This window comes from Macaca fascicularis, chromosome 19 (assembly GCF_037993035.2).
Source record: "Macaca fascicularis isolate 582-1 chromosome 19, T2T-MFA8v1.1".
NCBI classification, from domain to species: Eukaryota; Metazoa; Chordata; class Mammalia; order Primates; family Cercopithecidae; genus Macaca; species Macaca fascicularis.
In genome coordinates, this window is record NC_088393.1 from 64102123 (window position 1) to 64121930 (window position 19808).

A 19808-nucleotide genomic window follows, 5' to 3' on the forward strand; every position below is an offset into this window, starting at 1 on the left:
CAATAGGCCGCAGACGACGCTTTCGTGCATCTTGGGAAATGTAGTTCCAGTGTTGGGGAAGACGCCAGGCGGTGACAAACAAGAGTGAGCGGGTCCCCACGGCGAGGGCCAATGGGCAGCTGCCTTTGCCGCGATGCTTCCTGGGAGTTGTAGTTCGGCTTGAAGCCGGGGCCGCATGGGGAGTTGTTGGGCGGAACGAGCGACTCGGAGTATGGGATTGGGGGAGGGGGACGGGGGGGGGGGGTGTTTGGCGCAAAGCCTGCTGGGGCATGGAGTCCCAGTGAGCTTTGTGCGCATGTGCGGGGAGGTGATGGGGCTTGGGGGGCATCGCCTGAGAGAGTGAGGTGAGCTAGGGGGAAAGGAGGGAGGGATCGGAGGGGGGCGGTTGGACGAAGGAGGGACCAGCGGTTGGACGGGAAGGGGGGCGCCGGGGCCCTCAGGAGGGAGAAATGGAAGAGATGGGAGACTTGCGGGGAGGGGAGGAGAAGGGGGCTGAGTGATGGGGGAGGGGTTGGGAGCGAGAACTAGAGGGGGAGGGACTTGGAGAGGGGGAGGGGTGGATAGTGGGAGGGGGTCGTGGATCCTCGAGGTCCTGAAAGCGGGAGAGAGAAACTGAGGGAGAGGACGGGGGAGGGGCGGGACGGGGGAGGGACAGATGGGGGAGGGAAGGGGGAGGGACAGGTAGGGAAAGGGAAGGGGACCCAAGCAGGGGTGGGCTGTGAGATGAAAGCTGAGTGGGAAGCTGGACCCTACAAAGGAGTCTGGGGGCGCCGGGACCGGACCCCTTCGGAAAGGTTTGCGGGAAGGGGCTTCCGGGGACGATGGTTATTGTCGTAACGTAGATACAGTGCAGGTGGCTCTTTTTGTGCGCTGCTTCTACAAGTGCAACTTTTACAGAGTTGTGAGATTCCTGAAGATAACTCGTTGAGGAGCATCTGCCTTTTTAGCTTGTTGCAAGGCATTATTACCTTCGGTAATATGTGTAAAGTGCTTAGAAACTGTTTATTGTCATCTGAAGTTGACCCCCGCCACCTCTACCCCAGTCAGGATGAGTCACCCTCCTCTATATCCATCTTAATGCCTATTGCAATGTATACTTAGTATTTTAATCTGTGTGCGTGTTCACAGCAGTGTCCCCTGGGCACCTTGCAGGAAACCTTCGACAAAGTAACCCTAAGTCTGACTGGACACTTACTAGCCAGGTGTGGTTCTCAGCATTTTTGTTTTCCATCACTTTACAGTCAGCGAAATGGAGATACAGTGTATTACAAAAGGTGCCTTGTACCTTGTCCAAGGACACAGAACTGGTAGGAGGCAGAGCTGGAATTTGCCCCAGAGCCTTTGTGCTGTAGGTAAATATTTGTCCAGTGGGCTAGCGGCTCCCAACCAGGAGTGGTTTTGTCCCCCAGGGGACATGTGGCAATGTCTGGAGACTTTTATTTGTTTTTCCAACCTTGGAAGTGCTGCTGGCATCTCATGAAAAGAGGCAGAGATGCTGGTAGACATTGTGTGTTGCACAGGATAGCCTCCCACAACACAAGTGCCATTAATGTCGAGGTTGGGAAACTCTGGAGTAGACAAACCGGTCTTTGTCGAGCACCTACTCTTTGCAGGCTGCTTCTAACTCCTGCTCCCAGCAGCCTCTTGAGAGGAGGGAGCTATTGTTAGCCCTGTGTCACAGGTGGAGAAATGAAGCACAGAGAGGGCAAGTCACATGTCCACAGTCACACTGCTGATGAGTGGCAGAGCTGGAAGTTGAAGCCAGGCAGCCAAGCTCCACAGCCTCTTAGCCATGATATTAGCCCAGCATTCGTGGGTGCTGGCGCCGGGGTACTGGGTGGAACTGGTGTGGACTCTGGAGTCACATCTGGGTCCCATTTGTGGCTCCTTCACTCTCCGAGCATCTCCCTATGGTATAAGGGGACCCCTCTCCCCAGCTCACAGGTCTGTTGGGAAGGTTGGGTGGGGCAGGATAAGACAATAGCCACTCAGTGGCTGTCTTCGAGGCATCCAGGCTGCCTGGCTCAGGGCTGGACTGTGCTTTGTGGACACAGACAGCTAGGCAGCAGGGTTACAGCTGTTGAATGCACATAGCACAGGGCGCTTATTGGATGGTAGGGTGGATTTACATGGTGGGATGCCCTTACTTAACAGCATGTGCTTTCTTGGGTGCAGGCCCTCTGCTGGGTGGCCCCAGGAACCCAGAGAAGAGTTGGACTTGGTCACTGCCCCAGAGAGCTCACTTTCTGGACAGCCCAGGGCGTAGTGACCTGTGATCACCTCTGAGATTGCAAACAGGGTCAGCCTGATGGCCTGTGGCCTTGCTCTCTGGCAGAAATTCCTCCTTAGTCCCAGAAGGGATCTTTTTTATGGCAGAGCAGGCCTCTGTGTGGCTTTTGAGACTTGCATCTGGCCTGGGTCTTCCAATAAGCCTTTCTGCCTGCTCCCGGGTTCATCAGTCCTTAAACTGATGGGTGGGTGGGGTGGGAGGTGATGCTGTGGCCTGTCTGTGGAGCCAGACAGATGTGGATGTGTGAGTCCAGGCTCTGCCACATGTTAGCTGAGTGACTTTGGATAAGACATCTCCCCTTGCTCCATCTGCAACTTGGGGGTAGTAACACCAACCTCATGGGATTGATCAGCCTGTAAAGTTTGAGTGCTAGCCAGAATGCTGGGGTTGAAATGCGTAGTCTTTTGCCCGCATGGAGCTTGAATTGTAGTGAAGAAAGTCAGCACACAGGTATCGTAACACTAGATCTTGTTAAATGCTAAAAGAAGACTAATAAGGGTGACATGTTAGCAATTGGGGGAAGGGCATGTGGGTGCAGCATTGGAGGGGGTGATCTGGGGAGGCTCTCCAAGGGGGGAATAATTGCATTGAGGCCTCCGTCATGAGGAGTCAGGTAAGCAAAGATAAGGGGGAAAGGAGTGATCCAGGGGGAGGCAGCAGCAGGTGCAGAGGCCCTGTGGTGGGCACTGGCCTTCAGACTGAGAAGATAGAAAGTGAGCCAGACTGGGCACAGTGGCTCACTCCTGTAATCCCAGCACTTTGAGAGGCCGAGTTGGGAGGATCACTTGAATCCAGGAGTTTGAGACCAGCCTGGGCAATATAGTGAGACCCTGTCTCTACAAAAAATATAAAAATTAGCTGGGTGTGTTGGTGCCTGCCTGTGGTCCCAGCTACTCAGGAGGCTGAGCCAGGAGGATGGCTTGAGCCCGGGAGGTCAGGGCTGCAATGAGCTGAGAAGTCACACCACCACACTCCAGCCTGGGCGACAGAGAGAGACCCTGTCTTAAAAAAAAAAAAAAGAGGAGCCATTGTGACTGGAGGACAGAGAATCCAGGAGTGGGCAGAGATGAGAAAGTAGGGCCAGGCTGCATGGTCTCATGGCCATGGTAAGGAATTTGGGTTTTGAGCATCACAGGAAGAAGTTGGAGGGTGTTGAGCAAGGAAGTGACAGGGATTTACAGTGAAAAAGTTTTTGTGATCACTGTGGAGTGATTTGACTCTAGGTGGCGAGAGCAGGCAGACACTGGGGTCTTGTGGCAGGCGTCCCAGCAATGACATGACGTTTGTGGTTAGTGACATGGCGGTCAGGAGCCCAGGCTTTGGTTGTATCAGGAGGAAAATGGTCTGAACCCAGACTTCCTCTCAGACCCCACTGGCTAGAAGCAGATGACGTGCCCACCCGCTTCCTTGTGGTCAAGGGGACTTTGCTGTAGTTCCTCATGATACAGGTCAAGCTGCCGTAATGAAGAGACCCCAAGTACAGGGCCCCAGATAGCATAGAACTGATTCTTTTCTCCCGTAATACTCCAGAGGCGTTCTGGGGCGGGCTGGCGCCTGAGCCCCATGGGGTCATCAGGGTCCTTTCTGTCCTGATCTTCCAGTGTCCTTGAGGTCAGGGGCCCGCAATCTTTTCCTGTAAAGAGCCAGCGAATAACTATCTTGGGCTCTGTGGACAGCCTTGCAGGCTCCCCAGGCCCTCTCACAGCCACTCAGTAGCTCCAAGGTGGCCGTGGACAGTGCATGAGCAAGTGGGCACGGATGTGTGCCACTGAGACTTAAGTGAAACAGGCTGCAGGCCACATTTGGCCCACCAGCTCGGAGACCACTGTTTCTCAAATGTTTTGAAGTCAGGACTCCTTTCTACCTTCAAAATTACTGAAGACCCTAACATGCTTTTATTGATGGGAGTCATATCTATTGTTACGTATCACAGTAGAAACTGAAATAGAAAATTTTAAAGTATTTATTAATGCATTTAAAAATGGCAATCACGGCCGGGCGTGGTGGCTCATGCCTGTAATCCCAGCACTTTTGGAGGCCAAGGCAGGTGGATCACTTGAGGTCAGGAGTTTGAGACCAGCCTAGCCAACCTGGCGAAACCCCGTTTCTACTAAAAATACAAAAATTATCCGGGCATGGTAACGTGCGTCTATAATCCCAGCTACTCGGGAGGCTGAGGCAGGAGAATCACTTGACCCCGGGAGGCAGATTGCAGTAAGCCGAGATCGCACCACTGCACTCCAGCCTGGGCAACAGAGTGAGACTCCATCTCAAAACAAAAATTAAAAAAAAAAAACAGAGACAGGAGAGCTCACTGCCTTTCTCTGCTCTCCGCCACGGGAGGACACCAAAGGAGGCCATCCGCAGCCTGGAAGAGATGCTCACCAGAACCCGTCAGTGTCAGTACTGACACCCAGATCGCAAATTCGCAGCAGAAGGGACTGGGACAGGCTGTCATAGAGGAGCTCCATGGACTGAACTGCTTAAACACGAGCTTATTTCTCAGTTCTGGGGGCGGGAAGCTCAGAATGCCATCATGGTCAGTTCCTGGTGAGGGACTCTGCCAGGCTGCAGGCGGCCTCCTTGCTGTGTGCTCCTGTTGGCAGAGATGGACAGAGTCCCAGTGTTCCTTCCTCTTACAAGGCCACAGTCCTATTAGGCCCAGCCCTTGTGACCTCAGTTAACCTTCATTACCAGCTAAAAGCTCCATCTCCAAATACGGTCACACTGGGGTGAGAGCTTCCAAGGGATGACCCCATGGGGCTCAGGCGCCAGCCCGCCCCAGAACACCTCTGGAGTATTACGGGAGAAAAGAATTTTGGGGGACAAATTCCGGCCACAGCAGTTAGCTGGGGTGGCTTCTGAGTAGGCTGCCAAGCGTCTCCTACCAGGGTAGGGTGCACTGTCCCACAAGTCCAGTGAGGGTGGTGCTGATGGTGACCCGCTACTGCCAGGCCTGCTGCAAGCTCTTCCTGTGTTTTCTGGTTGAATCCTCAGGACAGGCTGTGGGAGGAGCTGCAGGACTGAGGCACAGAGGCCCAGGGCCCACGGAGGGGCCCAGCCTTGACTTGGCTCCCTGGGATCCCAGGACTGCACGCCCTTTCCGCACCACCTGAGTGAGCGCCGCCCCCTCACAGAGACCTTTTTGCCCCTGGGCCAGGCAGGGCAGGTGAGTGCTTTATCTTACAGGGGAAACCGAGGCACAGAGGCCGGGCCTATCCTGGGTACGTGGGCGGCTCAGAAGCGCGGGTCCCAGGCTGGGTGCCATGGCTCACGCCTGTAATCCCAGCACTTTGGGAGGCCGAGGTGGGCGGATCACCTGAGGTCAGGAGTTCGAGACCAGCCTGGCCAACATGGCGAAACCCCATCTCTACTAAAGATACAAAAATTAGCCAGGCGTGGTGGCGGGTGCCTGTAATTCCAGCTACTTGGGAGGCTGAGGCAGGAAAATTGCCTGAACCCGGGAGCCGAGGTTGCAGTGAGCCGAGATCCGCCACTGCACTTCAGCCTGGGGGAAAGAGCGAAACTCCGTTTCAAAATAATAAAAAGTGAAAAAAAGGAGCGTGGGTCCCAGTGTGAGTCTGGGCACCGTGGGCAGGGGTCTCGGCGGGCGGGGGTCTCACTGGCCTGTTCCCTGCAGGCGCTGCGGTCCAGGAGGCCCCATGGAGGTGGCGGTGCCCGTGAAGCAGGAGGCTGAGGGCCTGGCGCTGGACTCCCCGTGGCACCGCTTCCGCCGCTTCCACCTGGGCGACGCGCCGGGCCCGCGCGAGGCCCTGGGGCTGCTCCGCGCCCTGTGCCGGGACTGGCTGCGGCCCGAGGTGCACACCAAGGAGCAGATGCTGGAGCTGCTGGTGCTGGAGCAGTTCCTGAGCGCGCTGCCCGCCGACACGCAGGCCTGGGTGTGCAGCCGGCAGCCGCAGAGCGGCGAGGAGGCGGTGGCCCTGCTGGAGGAGCTCTGGGTGAGCCTGGCGGGGCTGCAAGCGGGGAAGGGAGCGGGGAGGGCAGCCGGGAAGCCATCAGGAAGCCCACGGAGGAGCACCGCTGAACCCCTGACAACCAGTGTGCCTCACGGTGGGGAGGCTGCGGCACAGCGTGGAGGGCCAGTCCACGTGGGGCGCCTCCGTCCCAACACCAGCTGCAAGTCAGGAGGGCCCCAGGACCCTGGCATACTTGCGAGTTCTCTAGAAGGACTCACAGCCGTGTTCACGGTCACGGCTTATCACGGAGAAGGACGCGCTGGAAGCAGCTGGGAAGAGGGCCCGAAGGCTCCAGGGAGCGCAGTCACCAGCTGCCCTCTCCCCGCACTCCGCCCGCACGCAGGGAGCGTTGCCAGCCAGGGACGCTCCTCAAACCCTGGTGTCCCGGGTTCTCACTGGGGACTTCTCCCTGCTCTGTTGGCTGACCTCAGCCTCCAGCCCCCTGAAAGTCAAGGATACCCCGGCCCAAACTCCCCCTCAAATCCATCTTGCTGTTGGGCTGGCCTGAGGCCCCCGGCAGGCAGACCTTCCTCATGCGGGACGTTCCAAGGGCTGGGAGATGACTTCCCGGGGTGGAGGGCAAAGCCAGGCCTCTCTCTGGGCAGGTTTGGTTGCTTGACCGCACAGCAGGCAAGGGCCGACTCAGGTTCTGGGTGAAGGCTTGGTGCACAGCCACACCCATCCACTCACATCACCTGGGGCCGACGCTGGCCACTGTGAGGTGCACAGCCACACCCATCCACTCACGTCACCTGGGGCCGACGCTGGCCACCGTGAGGTGCACAGCCACACCCATCCACTCACGTCATCTGGGGCTGACGCTGGGCACCGTGAGGTGCACAGCCACACCCATCCACTCACGTCACCTGGGGCCGACGCTGGCCACTGTGAGGTGCACAGCCACACCCATCCACTCACGTCACCTGGGGCCGACGCTGGCCACCGTGAGGTGCACAGCCACACCCATCCACTCATGTCACCTGGGGCTGACTCTTGCCACTGTGAGGTGCACAGCCACACCCATCCACTCACGTCACCTGGGGCCGACGCTGGCCACCGTGAGGTGCACAGCCACACCCATCCACTCACGTCACCTAGGGCCGACGCTGGCCACCATGAGGACCACAGAGGGCCCGAGGAGCTGGAAACGTTGACTGCCTGGCCCCGTTGGGGAAGCTGCCAGCCTGGCTTAGAGTCCTGTCCCCGGGGGGATGTGTTATGTGAGCCGCAGATGCCATCTTAAGTGTTCTAGTCACCACATTTAAAAAAGGTGAATTTACTTCATGGACCCCAATGTATTCCAAATACCGTCCTTTCAGTGGTGGCACTCTCCCTTGGCTGGTGGCTGCTGTGTGGGGCCTTGGTGCTAGCGGCAGGCAGCCGCGCACAGACCTCTCAGAAGAGTGGTCCAGGCCGCGGGAGCAGCCAGTGCAACGGCCCTGAGTGAGGGGGTGTTTGCGCGAGGCCTGAGTCCCCAGTGGCAGGAGGGTGAAGAGTCAGAGTGGCCGGGTGTTCCTCGTAAGTGCGTGCTGAGTGCCTGCTGGGTGCTGGGATGTAGCAGCAGAGAGGTGGCATCTCAGTGAGGCAAAGCAAGCAAAGCCTTCAGTCCACGGCAGCTGGGCGTCCTTCCTTTCTTCCAGAGGGAGCAGCTCCTGTCAAGGCTGCCAGTGGCCTCGTCCATCTCCCTTCTCAAGCAGCCTGACCAGCCCCCAAACACTCCCCCCTCTTATTGTCTGGGATACAGCTCACCCCTCCTCTGCTCCCACCTCCTGGCACCTCTGTGCCGGCTCTGGCTTCTCTATCCTCACCCTCCTTCTGGGTCATTGTTCCCGAAAGTAGGTTGTAACAAATCGCAGACCCAGCAGCTTACAAATCACACAAGTCTGTTACGGTTCTGGAGGTCAGAAGCCCAAAATGGTTTGGTCTCATGGCCCAAAATCGAGGTGTCTGCAGAACCACGTCCCTTCTCAAGGCTCCAAAATCAAGGTGTCGTCTGCAGAGCCACGTCTCTTCTCAAGGCTCTACGAGAGAATCCGTTTTGGGCCTTTTCCAGCACCTGGAGGCTGCCCGCATTCCTTGGCTCATGGCCCTTCCTCCGTCCTCAGAGTGCTGCACTCCGATCTCTGCTTCCATCCCCCATCACTCCTCTGACCTTGACCCCCTTAGGTCCCATGGTCACTTCTTTTATTTATTTATTTATTTATTTTACTTTAAGTTCTGGGATACATGTGCTGAACATGCAGGTTTGTTACATGTGCCATGAAGGTTTGCTGCACGTACCAACCAGTCATCTAGGTTTTAAGCCCCACATGCCTTAGGTGTTTGTCTTAATACTGTCTCTCTCCTTCCCCCATCCCCCAACAGGCCCCGGTGTGTGATATTCCCCTCCCCGTGGCCATGCGTTCTCATTGTTCAGCTCCCACTTCTGAATGAGAGCATGCAGTGTTTGGTTTTCTGTTCCTGTGTTAGTTTGCTGAGGATGACGGCTTCTAGTTCATCCATGTCCCTGCAAAGGACATGAACTCATTCCTTTTCATGGCTGCATAGTATTCCATGGTGTACTGTGGTCATGTCTAGGATGCCTGTGATGACAGTGGGCCCATCAGGATAGTTCAGGAGAGTTTCCCCATGTCAGTGCTTAACTCCCTTCCGTCTGTAGAGTCCCTGTTGCCCTGAGACATCGGGTGACAGGTTCTGGGGATCAGACTATGTACGTCTTTGGGGCCATTCTTCTGTCTGCCATAGAGGTGAGGTAAATGCAAGGTGAAGTGGGAGTGGAATAGAACTAACATGGAATCTGTTAGCCTCGGGGTTGCGCCCTATCCAGTTTCCATGACTCCTCAGAACAGGACGTGGCACATGGGTGCTGTCTAGGTAGATTTCAGCCACTGTTATTACTCTGAGCTCTTGCCATCTGTTTCGTTGGCATTAAAATGTTCTTTTAGGAAAAGATGGTAAAAGTAGGTGGTGGTTATTGTTGCTTTTAATGTATATATCTTGCAAAATAAAAAAAAAAAATCTTCCATTCAGGGATGCAGTGAGAGTTCTATTGGTTCAGTGAATCTAAAAGTTCGGCAATCGCTGGGCTCCAGGGCCATCAGGACTGTCCCGCACTCTCTGCTCGCTCGGAGGCAAACCTCTCACTGTGACTCTGGGCTGTCTTTAGCGTCTCTCTTGTATTTGTTACTCTCGTTTTAATGGGAGCAGACCTCAGGCTCAGAGCCTTCTTCTATCAGTGTCCACGTGGACTGGAGTAACACTGCTGTGAGTGATTGAATTGCCCATGACCTCTCTCTCTGGCACAGGATACTGGCTTTCCATTTCCGGCAATGATACAACGTGGTCTTAAGTCAGTGTTATTTTAGTTTTAGGTAAAAGTAAAGAAGAGCAATAAGAGCCCAGGCAATAGCCATTGCAGCCGACGGTGGTGTAGAGACAGCTGACATCTGGGGGCGCTGCTGTGGATTGGGGTTTCTCGGCATCTGGTCTGTGGGTCCCTGCCTGTCCTCAAGAGTTTTCACTGAGGCATTGCACGATGAGAAAGAGAGCACAGCCGAGGAGAGGCTCCTGTGCTGGTAGAATGCGGTAGAACTCACCCGGTAGCTTTTAAAAAATACTGTCGGCCGGCCACAGTGGCTCATGCCTGTCATCCCAGCACTTTGGGAGGCCAAGGTGGGCGGATCACCTGAGGTCAGGAGTTCAAGACTAGCGTGGCCAACATGGCGAAACTGCGTCTCTACTAAAAATATGAAAATTATCTGGGCGTGGTGGCACATGCCTGTAATCCCAGATACTCACGAGGCTGAGGCCGGAGAATCGCTCGAACCCAGGAGCTGGAGATTGCAGTGAGCCAAGGTTGCACCACTGCACTCCAGTCTAGGAGACAGAGTGAGACTCTGTCTCAAAAAAATATACTGTTGCCAGGATTTTACTTTCAGATTTGAAGTTGTGGTTTTGAGGTGAGTGGGGCCTCAGATTCAGTAATTTTTTTTTTTTTTTTTTTGAGACGGAGTCTCGCTCTGTCGCCCAGGCTGGAGTGCAGTGGCCAGATCTCAGCTCACTGCAAGCTCCGCCTCCCGGGTTCCCGCCATTCTCCTGCCTCAGCCTCCCGAGTAGCTGGGACCACAGGCGCCGCCACCTCGCCCGGCTAATTTTTTGTGTTTTTAGTAGAGACGGGGTTTCGCCGTGTTAGCCAGGATGGTCTCGATCTCCTGGCCTTGTGATCCGCCCGTCTCGGCCTCCCAAAGTGCTGGGATTACAGGCTTGAGCCACCGCGCCCGGCCCAGATTCAGTAATTTTTTAACTGAATGTCTCCATTCTCCTGTTGAAGGACATTTGGGTTGATTCCAGTTTGTTTGTTTTAATAGAACTGGTTTACATCTCTGAATACGTTTCTGTTTGAACACACATTTTCATTTATCTAGGGTAGGCGCCCAGGAGTGTGGTTGCTGGGTCATGTGACGTCTTAGTCTGTTTGGGCTGCTGGCTGAAAACAAAGGGAATGTATTTCTCACAGTTCTGTAGGCTGGAGAGTTTGAGATCAAGGCCGACTCCGTGTTTGGTGAGGGCCTCTTGCTGGTTCACAGATAGTGCCTTCCTGCTGTGTCCTCACATGGCAGAAGGGGTGAGGGGATTTCTTTGGGGTCTTTCTTAGAAGGGCACTAATCCCATTCATGAGGGCTCCCCCTTCATGACCTAATCGCCTCCCAAAGACCCCATGTAATCTCATTATCTTCAGGGTTAGGATTTCAACATAAGAATTTGAGAGGCATACAAACATTTGGTCTGCAGCAAAGTCTTCTGGCCATTTTCAGACTGGGTGGTTTTCTTGCCCTTGAGATTCGTTCACATTATTCTGAATGCATCCTTTGCCAACTATTAGACTTTCACATTTTTTTAAAAAGTGCCTCATGACCTGTGTGAGCCACCGGGGTTGGGAACCACCAATGAGAGAGAGCCCATCGGCCGGGCGCGGTGGCTCAAGCCTGTAATCCCAGCACTTTGGGAGGCCGAGACGGGCAGATCACGAGGTCAGGAGATGGAGACCATCCTGACTAACGTGGTGAAACCCCGTCTCTACTAAAAAAAACACACACACAAAAAACTAGCCGGGCGAGGTGGCGGGCGCCTGTAGTCCCAGCTACTCGGGAGGCTGAGGCAGGAGAATGGCGTAAACCCGGGAGGCGGAGCTTGCAGTGAGCTGAGATCCGGCCACTGCACTCCAGCCTGGGCGACAGAGAGAGACTCCGTCTCAAAAAAAAAAAAAAAAAAAAAAAGAGAGCGAGCCCATCATCCAGGAGGGGGCAGACTCTTCCATTCGGGGGAGAACAGGGGACATTTGGGAATCACGGGCTCCATGGTTCTAAGGACTGTTCCATCTCCTCAGAGTCTAGGGGACTTAGAGAAACCCCCTCCTGGCTACGTTGGCTTGTGGAGTTCGCTTATGATTTTTTTATGGTATGTCCAGCCCCAGATGGAGTGTAGTCTCATGTAGCGTCATGTGGATTGGGGCCTTGTCTTGTTCAGCGATGTGTCCCTGGAGCTCAGGATGGTGCTGGGCACATAGTAGGTGCTACAAAAATACTCATTGAGGGAGTGGCTACCCCTTCCCAGCCTCCTCTTCTCCTGCTCTGGAGGGAATGGCTAACCCTTCCCAGCCTCCTCTTCTCCTGCTTTGAAATACAGGGTTTGACAGGAAGACCAGGATATGGTCGCCTTCCTCACTTCTGTGGAGAGAGAATCTGATCTGCCCAGAAAGATGGAATGAGCTGGCTGTAGTCACTCAGCATCTGGCCTCAGGCACACAATAGGGAAAGGGGATAGTTTGAGACGGATGGGGGCAGGGCGTCTGCCAAGCAGGGAAATGCAGAGAAAAGCCAGTGGGGTAGGCCTGGGAGGCGGGGAGAGGCAGCTGCAGCCAGTACCCGGTTAGCTTGACAGGAAATGCCCCAGTCAGCCTGCGTCTCAGGTCAGAGTTGTAGGGGAGGCCGTGGGGCTCCAGAGGCAGCCAGGAGCACAGGAAAATAGCACAGGGTAGCTGTTCAATGTTAAAGCCAAACTTAGCAGATTTGCAGAGGACAGGTTGATAATCAAACCCCAAACTCAATATTTGAAAAGAATGGCAGAATAGCGCAAACCTTCAGCAAGTTGACTAGGGAGAAAACAAGAAACAGCACAAACACTGATGGTGGAAGCAAAGCCGGGGATGGAGCGGATTTGACAGCTCTTGAGAACACCATGTTCAGCGTGCACAATGCATTCGAAGTCCTAGATGAAATGGACAGTTTTCTAGGAAAACATAAATCACCAGCATATGCTCATGACGTAGTGGCAGATGTGAGAGTCTGGAAACCAGAGAGGGGGAAATCAAAAGGTGATGAAAGACCTTCGCATATAGAAGGCACTGGGTTCCAGTACTTTATGTGTAAGTTCTGCCAGGCCTCCAAGGAACTGATCATTCTCATCTGTTCTTTTTTTGGGGGTGGAGCCTCACTCTTGTCACCCAGGCTAGAGTGCAGTGGCGTGGTCTCGGCTCACTGCAACCTCCACCTCCCAGGCTCAAGCACTTCTCCTGCTTCAGCATCCTGCGTAGCTGGGATTACAGGCGTGTGTCACCACGCCCGGCTAATTTTTTTTGTATTTTTAGGAGAGACGGGGTTTCCCCATGTTGGCCAGGCTGGTCTTGAACTCCTGCCCTTATGATCCGCCTACCTCGGCCTCCCAAAGTGCTGGGATTACAGGCGTGAGCCACCATGCCAGCTTCATCTTCTCATCTTTCACACAAACTTCCAGAACACAGGGAAGGTGTTCCCCAGCTCATTGGCAAGGCTGCCACCCCCACCCCCACCCCACCCCCAACCACCTAACAGGACAAGGACAGCACAGGAAAAGGTTGCAGCCAGTCTCATGGGATCCTCAACAGAACATGGGCAGCTTGATCCTGCAGTGGGTGGACAGGCTGATGTGCTGGGGCAGGTGGAGCTTAGCCCAGATACACGAGGATGCTCCATCCTTAGGAAGTCTCTCAGTTAAAGTACACAGACTTCAAAGCTGGATATGAGTCCTGCCTCCACCTCTTCCAAGCTGGGTGACCTTGGACGCATGTCTGGGACTCTCAGAACCTTGGCTTCCTCAGCTGCAATTTTGGAATCTGGATTCCTGAGCCCTCCAGGGATGGATGTAAGGAGGGCTCCATCAGGCAGTGTGTTCCTAGCCGTGCCATATTGGCTCCGTCAGTCACACACAGGGTCACAGCTTATTACAGAGAAAGGACACAGATGACAACCAGCCAAGGAAATAGATGCGTGGAACGGGTGGAGGAAGGCTCTGTGCTCGGAGCTTCCAGCTGTCCTCCCGCTGTGGAGTGTGGACAGCGCTAACTCCTCTCGGCAACAACGTGTGACAGCATGCAGGGGAGCTGCTGGCCAGGGACGCTCCCCTGAGCCCGGCGCCCTGGGTGTCGATTGGGGTTGCGTGTGTGGATATGCTGACATTCTCCTCCAGCCCTGGCAGAGGCAGAGCTGATGCACATGGCCCAGATCCCCAACCATGAGTCACACTGTTGGCTCAGCCCACCCAGGTGGTCCAGTGCCCCAGGTGAGCAGACTCTGCCATCAGGCAGTGTGTTCGGGGGGCATAGACATGACCCTCCCTGGAGCCGAGGGCAGAGGCCAGACCTCTCTGGACAGGGCTGATCCTCACTGCACAGCAGCGGCGTCTCGTCCGGTCTCCACGCAGCCCCGCAGGGTCCGTCCCGGGTCCTGGAGTCATCTCAGGGAAGGGAAGCAGCTTGCCCGAGGTGACAGAGCTGGTTCAGGGGCAGGGGGATCTGTGGAAAAAACACACTTGAAGTATCTTTTTCTATTCTCAGCATCAGTGACCACAGAAGACGTCTGTGACCAAATGTTGGAGGGGGCGTCCCCTCACATACTGTACAAGCAATCAGCTCTGCAGCAGACGCAAGCAGGGTGTCCTCTAATGCATTTCCAACACGGTCTCCCTGGAGACAGCGCCAGATCCCACAGGTTGAGGGCTCACGCCCCAAGACTGGCCCCCCATTTCTGATGCCAGTCACAAGCCCCAGGTTATTTCATCTGTGCTTCCAACTGACGGGCTGAAAGTCGGGCTCCCACAGCCGCTCCTCCGGTTCGGTTAATGTGCTAGCGTGCCCACAGAACCAGGGAGACATGTTTACCGGTTTATCACAAAGGAGATTTTAACGGATACCGGCGAACAGCCAGATGGAGAGCCACGTACGTGAGGTCTGGAAGGGTTCCAAGCGCAGGAGCCTCTGTCCCTGTGGACTTGGGGTGCACCATCCTCCCGGCATGAGGGTGAGGTCTGGTTTACTTTGCTGTCCGCCTCCGCGTGTTCAGCTCTCTGGAAGCTCCCTGAACCCTGTCCTTTGGGCCTTTTATGGAGACTTGGTTAAGAGGCATAATTGAAGCATGGACAGCCATGTAGAAATGTGATTAGATAAAACGGGTGTGATCTAATCCGAGTAGACTGAGCAGGGAAACCTCACAAGGCCTGTGTGTTCAGACCCTTCTTGGCCTCCCTGTTCAGCCTTCTTTCCTCCAGGGTAGGGGCAGGACCCCTTCTGAAGGGGGGCGTTATGGCCACAATCAGATAAATTAGGTCAGAAAATTTTTTTATGGCCAGAGGTGGGGGAAGATTGAAGTATAGTTTTAGTTTTTAAGGCCCGCCTTGCGGAGAAAGAAGAGCAGGTGAAAGTGGGGCAGAAGGTCAGGGAGAGACTTTCAGAGGCCTAAAACTTCCCAGCGTTAGAACAAGACTGTAACAAGGGCTATGGGAGTCATGAGCCAGGAGCCATAGACAGAACCCAATGTCCACATATCACAAAATCACAGGGAGGACTAGGAGCCTGGGGCTGCTCCGTGCTCCCCCGCTTCTGTGTGCCTGGCCCCGCAAGGGGCACCTGTCCCCACGTGGGTGTGCCCTGGATGTCTCTTCCTGTGGATGATGCCTGGCCAGCATCCCCTGTCTCTGGGACCGCAAACCGGGAAGTTCCCAGAGGAATGGGTAGATCTCAGGCTTTTCTGTGCCCAAGATCTCTGGGAGAACCCCCGGCTGGCATGGCTTCCCGGGCTCCACTCTCAGGTGTGTCGACCCCGGTGCCCTTGAGCTGAGGCCAGGACAGCACCCCTGCCCGGCCTCTGCCTGTGGCCGACAACACACAAGGGTCATGGGAGCCCCCCCAAGGGCCAAGGAGCTGGAGGGTGGTCCAGGGTGGTGCTCTGGGCCTGGGTGAGACTGTGCTGTTCTGACTCTCCGATGGGGCCCCGAGCCCATCACGGTGCCATAGCCAGGTTGGGAGGCACCCAGGATCTAGTCAGCCTTGTGCGAAGCCCCCGTCCCATGCCTCAGCCGCCTGAGTCACTGGGATTACAGTCATGAGCCACCACGCCCATGCTCCTGTATCTTGACCCTTTCTTTAGGAAACGTTTTCTTGTCTGTCAGAGTGAGGGCAGATGGTTTGCCCCTGCTGGTTTTTTTGTTTTTTGTTTTTTGTTTTTTTTGAGACAGAGTCTCACTCTGTTGCCCAGGCTGGAGTGCAGTGGCGTGATCTCGGCTCACTGCAACCTCTGCCTCCCAGGTTCAAGTGATTCTCCTGCCTCAGCGTCCCGAGTAGTTGTGATTACAGGTGCATGGCACCACGCCCAGCTAATTTTTTGTATCTTTAGTAGAGAGGATTTTACCATGTTGGCCAGGCTGGTCTCGAACTCCTCACCTCGTGATCTGCCCGCCTCAGCCTCCCAAAGTGCTGGGATTACAGGCTTGAGCCACCGCTCCCGGCCTAGGCACTGCTAATTTTCACACCAAGGATTGCTTTATGATCCAGGTACTCCTGTGGCCAAAAAGATTTGAAACAGGGAAAAGGTGTGATGCGTGGCTTAGCTGTCACTGGCACCAGAAGAATTGCCATCCCCTTCCCTTGGGGACGTGGTTTTGAGGAATGATGTAGTAGGGCAAAGAAACCACAACCAGAGTTGGACTGAAAGTTTTTAAATTTTTGGTCCTCCTGGCTGGCGCCATCCTGCTTGGCAGCTGTTCTGCCGTTTCACGCCGAGAAAAGTCGTTTCTGAACTTAGTTTATGTTTTTCCCAAGTTAAAAGCTTATGTATTCTGCATTTTGCTAAGGAGCTAGCACTTTATCCAAAGGGCAGGAAGAAGCTGGTCTGAGACAGGTATATTAGTTATTTCTTGCTTCCTGACAAGTCACCCCAAACTTGGGTGTAAAACAGTAACATCTGTCAGCTCAGAAAGCCTCTGTGGATCAGGAGTCTGCAAGTGGCTTGGACACGCGGACCTGGCCCAGGGTCTCCTGTGAGGTCACAGTGCAGTGTTGGCCGGGCTGTCATTTGAAGGTTGGCTCCCTGTCAGGGGGTTGGCAGGAGGCCTTGGTTCCTCACCTGTGGGCCTCTCCATGGGGCAGCTTCAGTGTCCCCCAGCATGACTGTGGCTTCCCCCCAGCAGGGATGGGATTCCACAGCTGGTTGACGGTGGTGGGGAGAGGGAGAAATAGAGGCCGTCACTCAGGTGTCTGAGTTCAAAACATGTGCTCTCATTTCAGGGGCCAGCAACCTCCCCTGATGGGTCGTCAGCAACAAGGGCGCCTCAGGACGTGACGCAGGGCCCTGGGGCCACAGCTGGAAAGGAGGACAGCGGGATGGTTCCCTTAGGTGAGCCACTGGCCTCCCTGGTTCTCCCTGCCAGCCCCCAGCACCGGGGATGGGGGTGTTCAGTGAACGATCCTGGCACCAGGATAAGGGCAGACCTGGATCCCAGCCCTTGAGGAGCCCCAGGGTTCGGACCCAAGGGGCGGGCATTGTGGGTGCAGTGGGCCTTGGGGTTGGAGGTACACCCATCCATCCATCATGCACCCATCTAGCCATCATCCACCCTCCACCTATCCATTTCTTTATCATATACCCACCCATTCACCCATCCATCCCTCTGTCATTCAACCAGGCATCCATCCATCCTTCACCTGTTCCCCCTCACACCAATCCCACCATCCTTCTGTCATCTATCCATCATCACCCATTTATCCATCACCCACGCATCCATCCATCTACTCGTCTACCCATGCACCCACCGATCCATCATCTGGACGTTCATCCACCCACACATTCATCATCTACCCATCCATCACCCATCCATCCATCTACTTACCCACGCACCCACCCATCCATCCTCTGGACATTCATCCACCCACGCATTCTTCATCTACCCATCCATCGGCTGTACATCCATCATCCATCTATTCATATCCACCCATCATCCACCCACACATTCTTCATCTACCCATCCATCATCCAGCCAAGCCAGCCATCAACTATTAAGTATGGGGCATTGACTGTATGCCAGGCACTACTAGGTACGGGGGACACAGGCATGAATAAGAAGCCCACATCGCAGCCCTCTTCCCACCCCAATGGTTTCTGCTCTAAGCGTTCCCTCCCTGCCTCCACCCCAGCCTGTGCTGTGCCTGCCCCGCCCTGGTGCAGACCCAGAGGCTGACTCTTGTTTCTTTTCCCAGCAGGCACCGCCCCTGGGGCTGAGGGGCCGGCGCCTGGGGACTCCCAGGCTGTGCGCCCCTACAAGCAGGAGCCCAGCAGCCCCCCGCTGGCGGCTGGCCTGCCCGCCTTCCTGGCGGCCCCGGGCACCACGTCCTGCCCCGAGTGCGGCAAGACGTCCCTGAAACCAGCTCACCTGCTGCGCCACCGGCAGAGCCACTCGGGTGAGAAGCCGCACGCCTGCCCGGAGTGCGGGAAGGCCTTTCGGCGCAAGGAGCACCTGCGGCGTCACCGCGACACGCACCCCGGCAGCCCCGGGCCCGCGCTGCGCCCTCTGCCCGCCCGTGAGAAGCCCCACGCGTGCTGCGAGTGTGGCAAGACCTTCTACTGGCGCGAGCACCTGGTGCGCCACCGCAAGACGCACTCGGGAGCGCGGCCCTTTGCCTGCTGGGAGTGCGGCAAGGGCTTCGGGCGCCGCGAGCACGTGCTGCGCCACCAGCGCATCCACGGCAGGGCAGCCGCCAGCACGCAGGGGACGGCCGCCCCGGGCCCCGATGGTGGGGGCCCCTTCCCGCCCTGGCCCTTGGGTTAGCCGCCGCCCGGCCCGCGGCGCCTCCCGCCCTTGGTGCTGCCCCCTGGGCCGTCCCTCCTCTCTCCCAGTGCCACTTGGCCTCTTCCCCTCCTCCTCCTTCCCTCCCGCCCACCCTCCTCCACCGCCGCCTCCCTTGTCTGAACTTCCCAACGCCTTCCTCTCTATTCCTTTCCAACTCCTTTTCCCCCAGATTTCACTTTCCTGCTCAGGTCTCACCTCAGCCCCTCTTCTCCCTGATTTCTCGGCCTCTCTCGCTGTGTGAAGGGGCCTCTTCCTAATGTCTCCGCCTTCCCCCACCTTCTCTCTCCTTCGGCCCAGCCTCCCTCACCCTCCTCCATTCCTCTCTCCCCGCCCTTTTCCTGCCTGAAAAGCAGAGGTGAGGACCTGGGACCCCTGAGGGACAGGCGAGGAAGAGCTCAGGAGCAGCCACAGGCCAGGCCCCCTTGATGAAGCGGAGGCTGAAGGAAAGGAGTCTGGGTCTTGTCCCTAGGAATTCTCTTCCCACAGGACAGATTGGGGGGGCAGCGGGAGGCAGCGGCTGATGGCTCTGACAAGTTGAACCCAGGGCGTCGCTGTGGGCTCCTTGATCTCGCTGCCCCCGTGACCCAAAGGCATGGGATGGACAGAGATGCCTGCTCCCATGAAGCTGGTTGGGGATGGCAGTTCACCAGCATCCAGAGAGTAATAAAGTCACTGTGTGTAGACCCGGAGTCTGTGCTCTGTCTGGACTGTGTCTGGAGCAGCTTCCTGGGGTCTGCTGTCTTGGTTCCCACTGCAGACTCTCTCGGCATGAGAGAAGCTCTGGGAGTCTGGGCACAGCCGTGGGAAGCAGTGCAGGAAATGTATCCTCAGGAGGGCTGTCTCTACCTCCATCCTATGGAGGCAGGGATGAGGCTCCTGGAAGGGACCTGCCGAACACCACACTGAGTTGGGTTCACGTCTGAGCCCTTCAGCTTCCTGGCTGGGGACCTACCTGTTGGTCATACCCTCTGAGCATGAGTTCCACATCCGTGAGTGATGATAACGGCACCTACCTCCCTTGCTAAGGCCACTGTTTCGCTGGGGTCCTGGGTGTCAGTGTCGGTAGGTCTCGGGTGGCCTGTTCTGCCACCTGAGGAATCCTGTCATCTTTAGTTGGAGCCGTTGACCAAGGAGGATGTTCCATATGGAGGACAGGCTTTGGCCAGCTCCATCTTAACAGGGTGCCTCCTCTTGTCAGCTCAGCGAGCAACCCCAGTTCCTTCTCTCCAGGGAGGAAATCTCCAGCCTCTGCAGGTGGATGAAAGGCAGTTGTCAGACTTTGGAAAGGAGGATGAGAGCGCTGGTCTGACCACTCCCCTGCCACTCAGTCTTGGGGCTGGCTTCACCCTGGTCCTTTTGGTTTCTGCGTGCCCAGCGCCTGAGCCTGG

At 56.0% G+C, this 19808-nt stretch overlaps 1 protein-coding gene across 13 annotated transcripts; it reads left to right on the forward strand.

The window, feature by feature from the left end:
* The first annotated feature begins 48 nt into the window (after positions 1 to 48).
* On the forward strand, positions 49 to 19109 carry ZNF444 (zinc finger protein 444). Of its 13 annotated transcripts, none has more exons than XM_065534976.2 (6): positions 896 to 973; positions 1129 to 1202; positions 5288 to 5459; positions 5931 to 6249; positions 16862 to 16970; positions 17831 to 19109. In XM_065534976.2, the coding sequence occupies exons 4-6, from the start codon at positions 5953 to 5955 to the stop codon at positions 18397 to 18399; spliced, it is 975 nt and encodes a 324-aa protein (XP_065391048.1). In that variant the 5' UTR covers positions 896 to 973; positions 1129 to 1202; positions 5288 to 5459; positions 5931 to 5952; the 3' UTR covers positions 18400 to 19109. The 13 variants fall into 13 exon arrangements, with proteins under 13 accessions (XP_065391051.1, XP_073880939.1, XP_045234619.2 ...); XM_065534974.2 differs by lacking the exon at positions 1129 to 1202 and adding an exon at positions 1242 to 1352; XM_065534979.1 differs by lacking the exons at positions 896 to 973; positions 1129 to 1202 and adding an exon at positions 49 to 209.
* The last annotated feature ends 699 nt before the right edge of the window (positions 19110 to 19808 follow it).

What these genes read in the sequence shown, in the direction of transcription:
- ZNF444 (XM_065534979.1), top strand. Translation starts at nt 5,953, where the DNA reads ATGGAGGTGGCGGTGCCCGTGAAGCAGGAGGCTGAGGGCCTGGCGCTG. An exon ending in CCCTGCTGGAGGAGCTCTGG is followed by an intron (nt 6,250 to 16,861) that starts GTGAGCCTGGCG and finishes CTCTCATTTCAG; the next exon opens with GGGCCAGCAACCTCCCCTGA. An exon ending in CAGCGGGATGGTTCCCTTAG is followed by an intron (nt 16,971 to 17,830) that starts GTGAGCCACTGG and finishes TTCTTTTCCCAG; the next exon opens with CAGGCACCGCCCCTGGGGCT.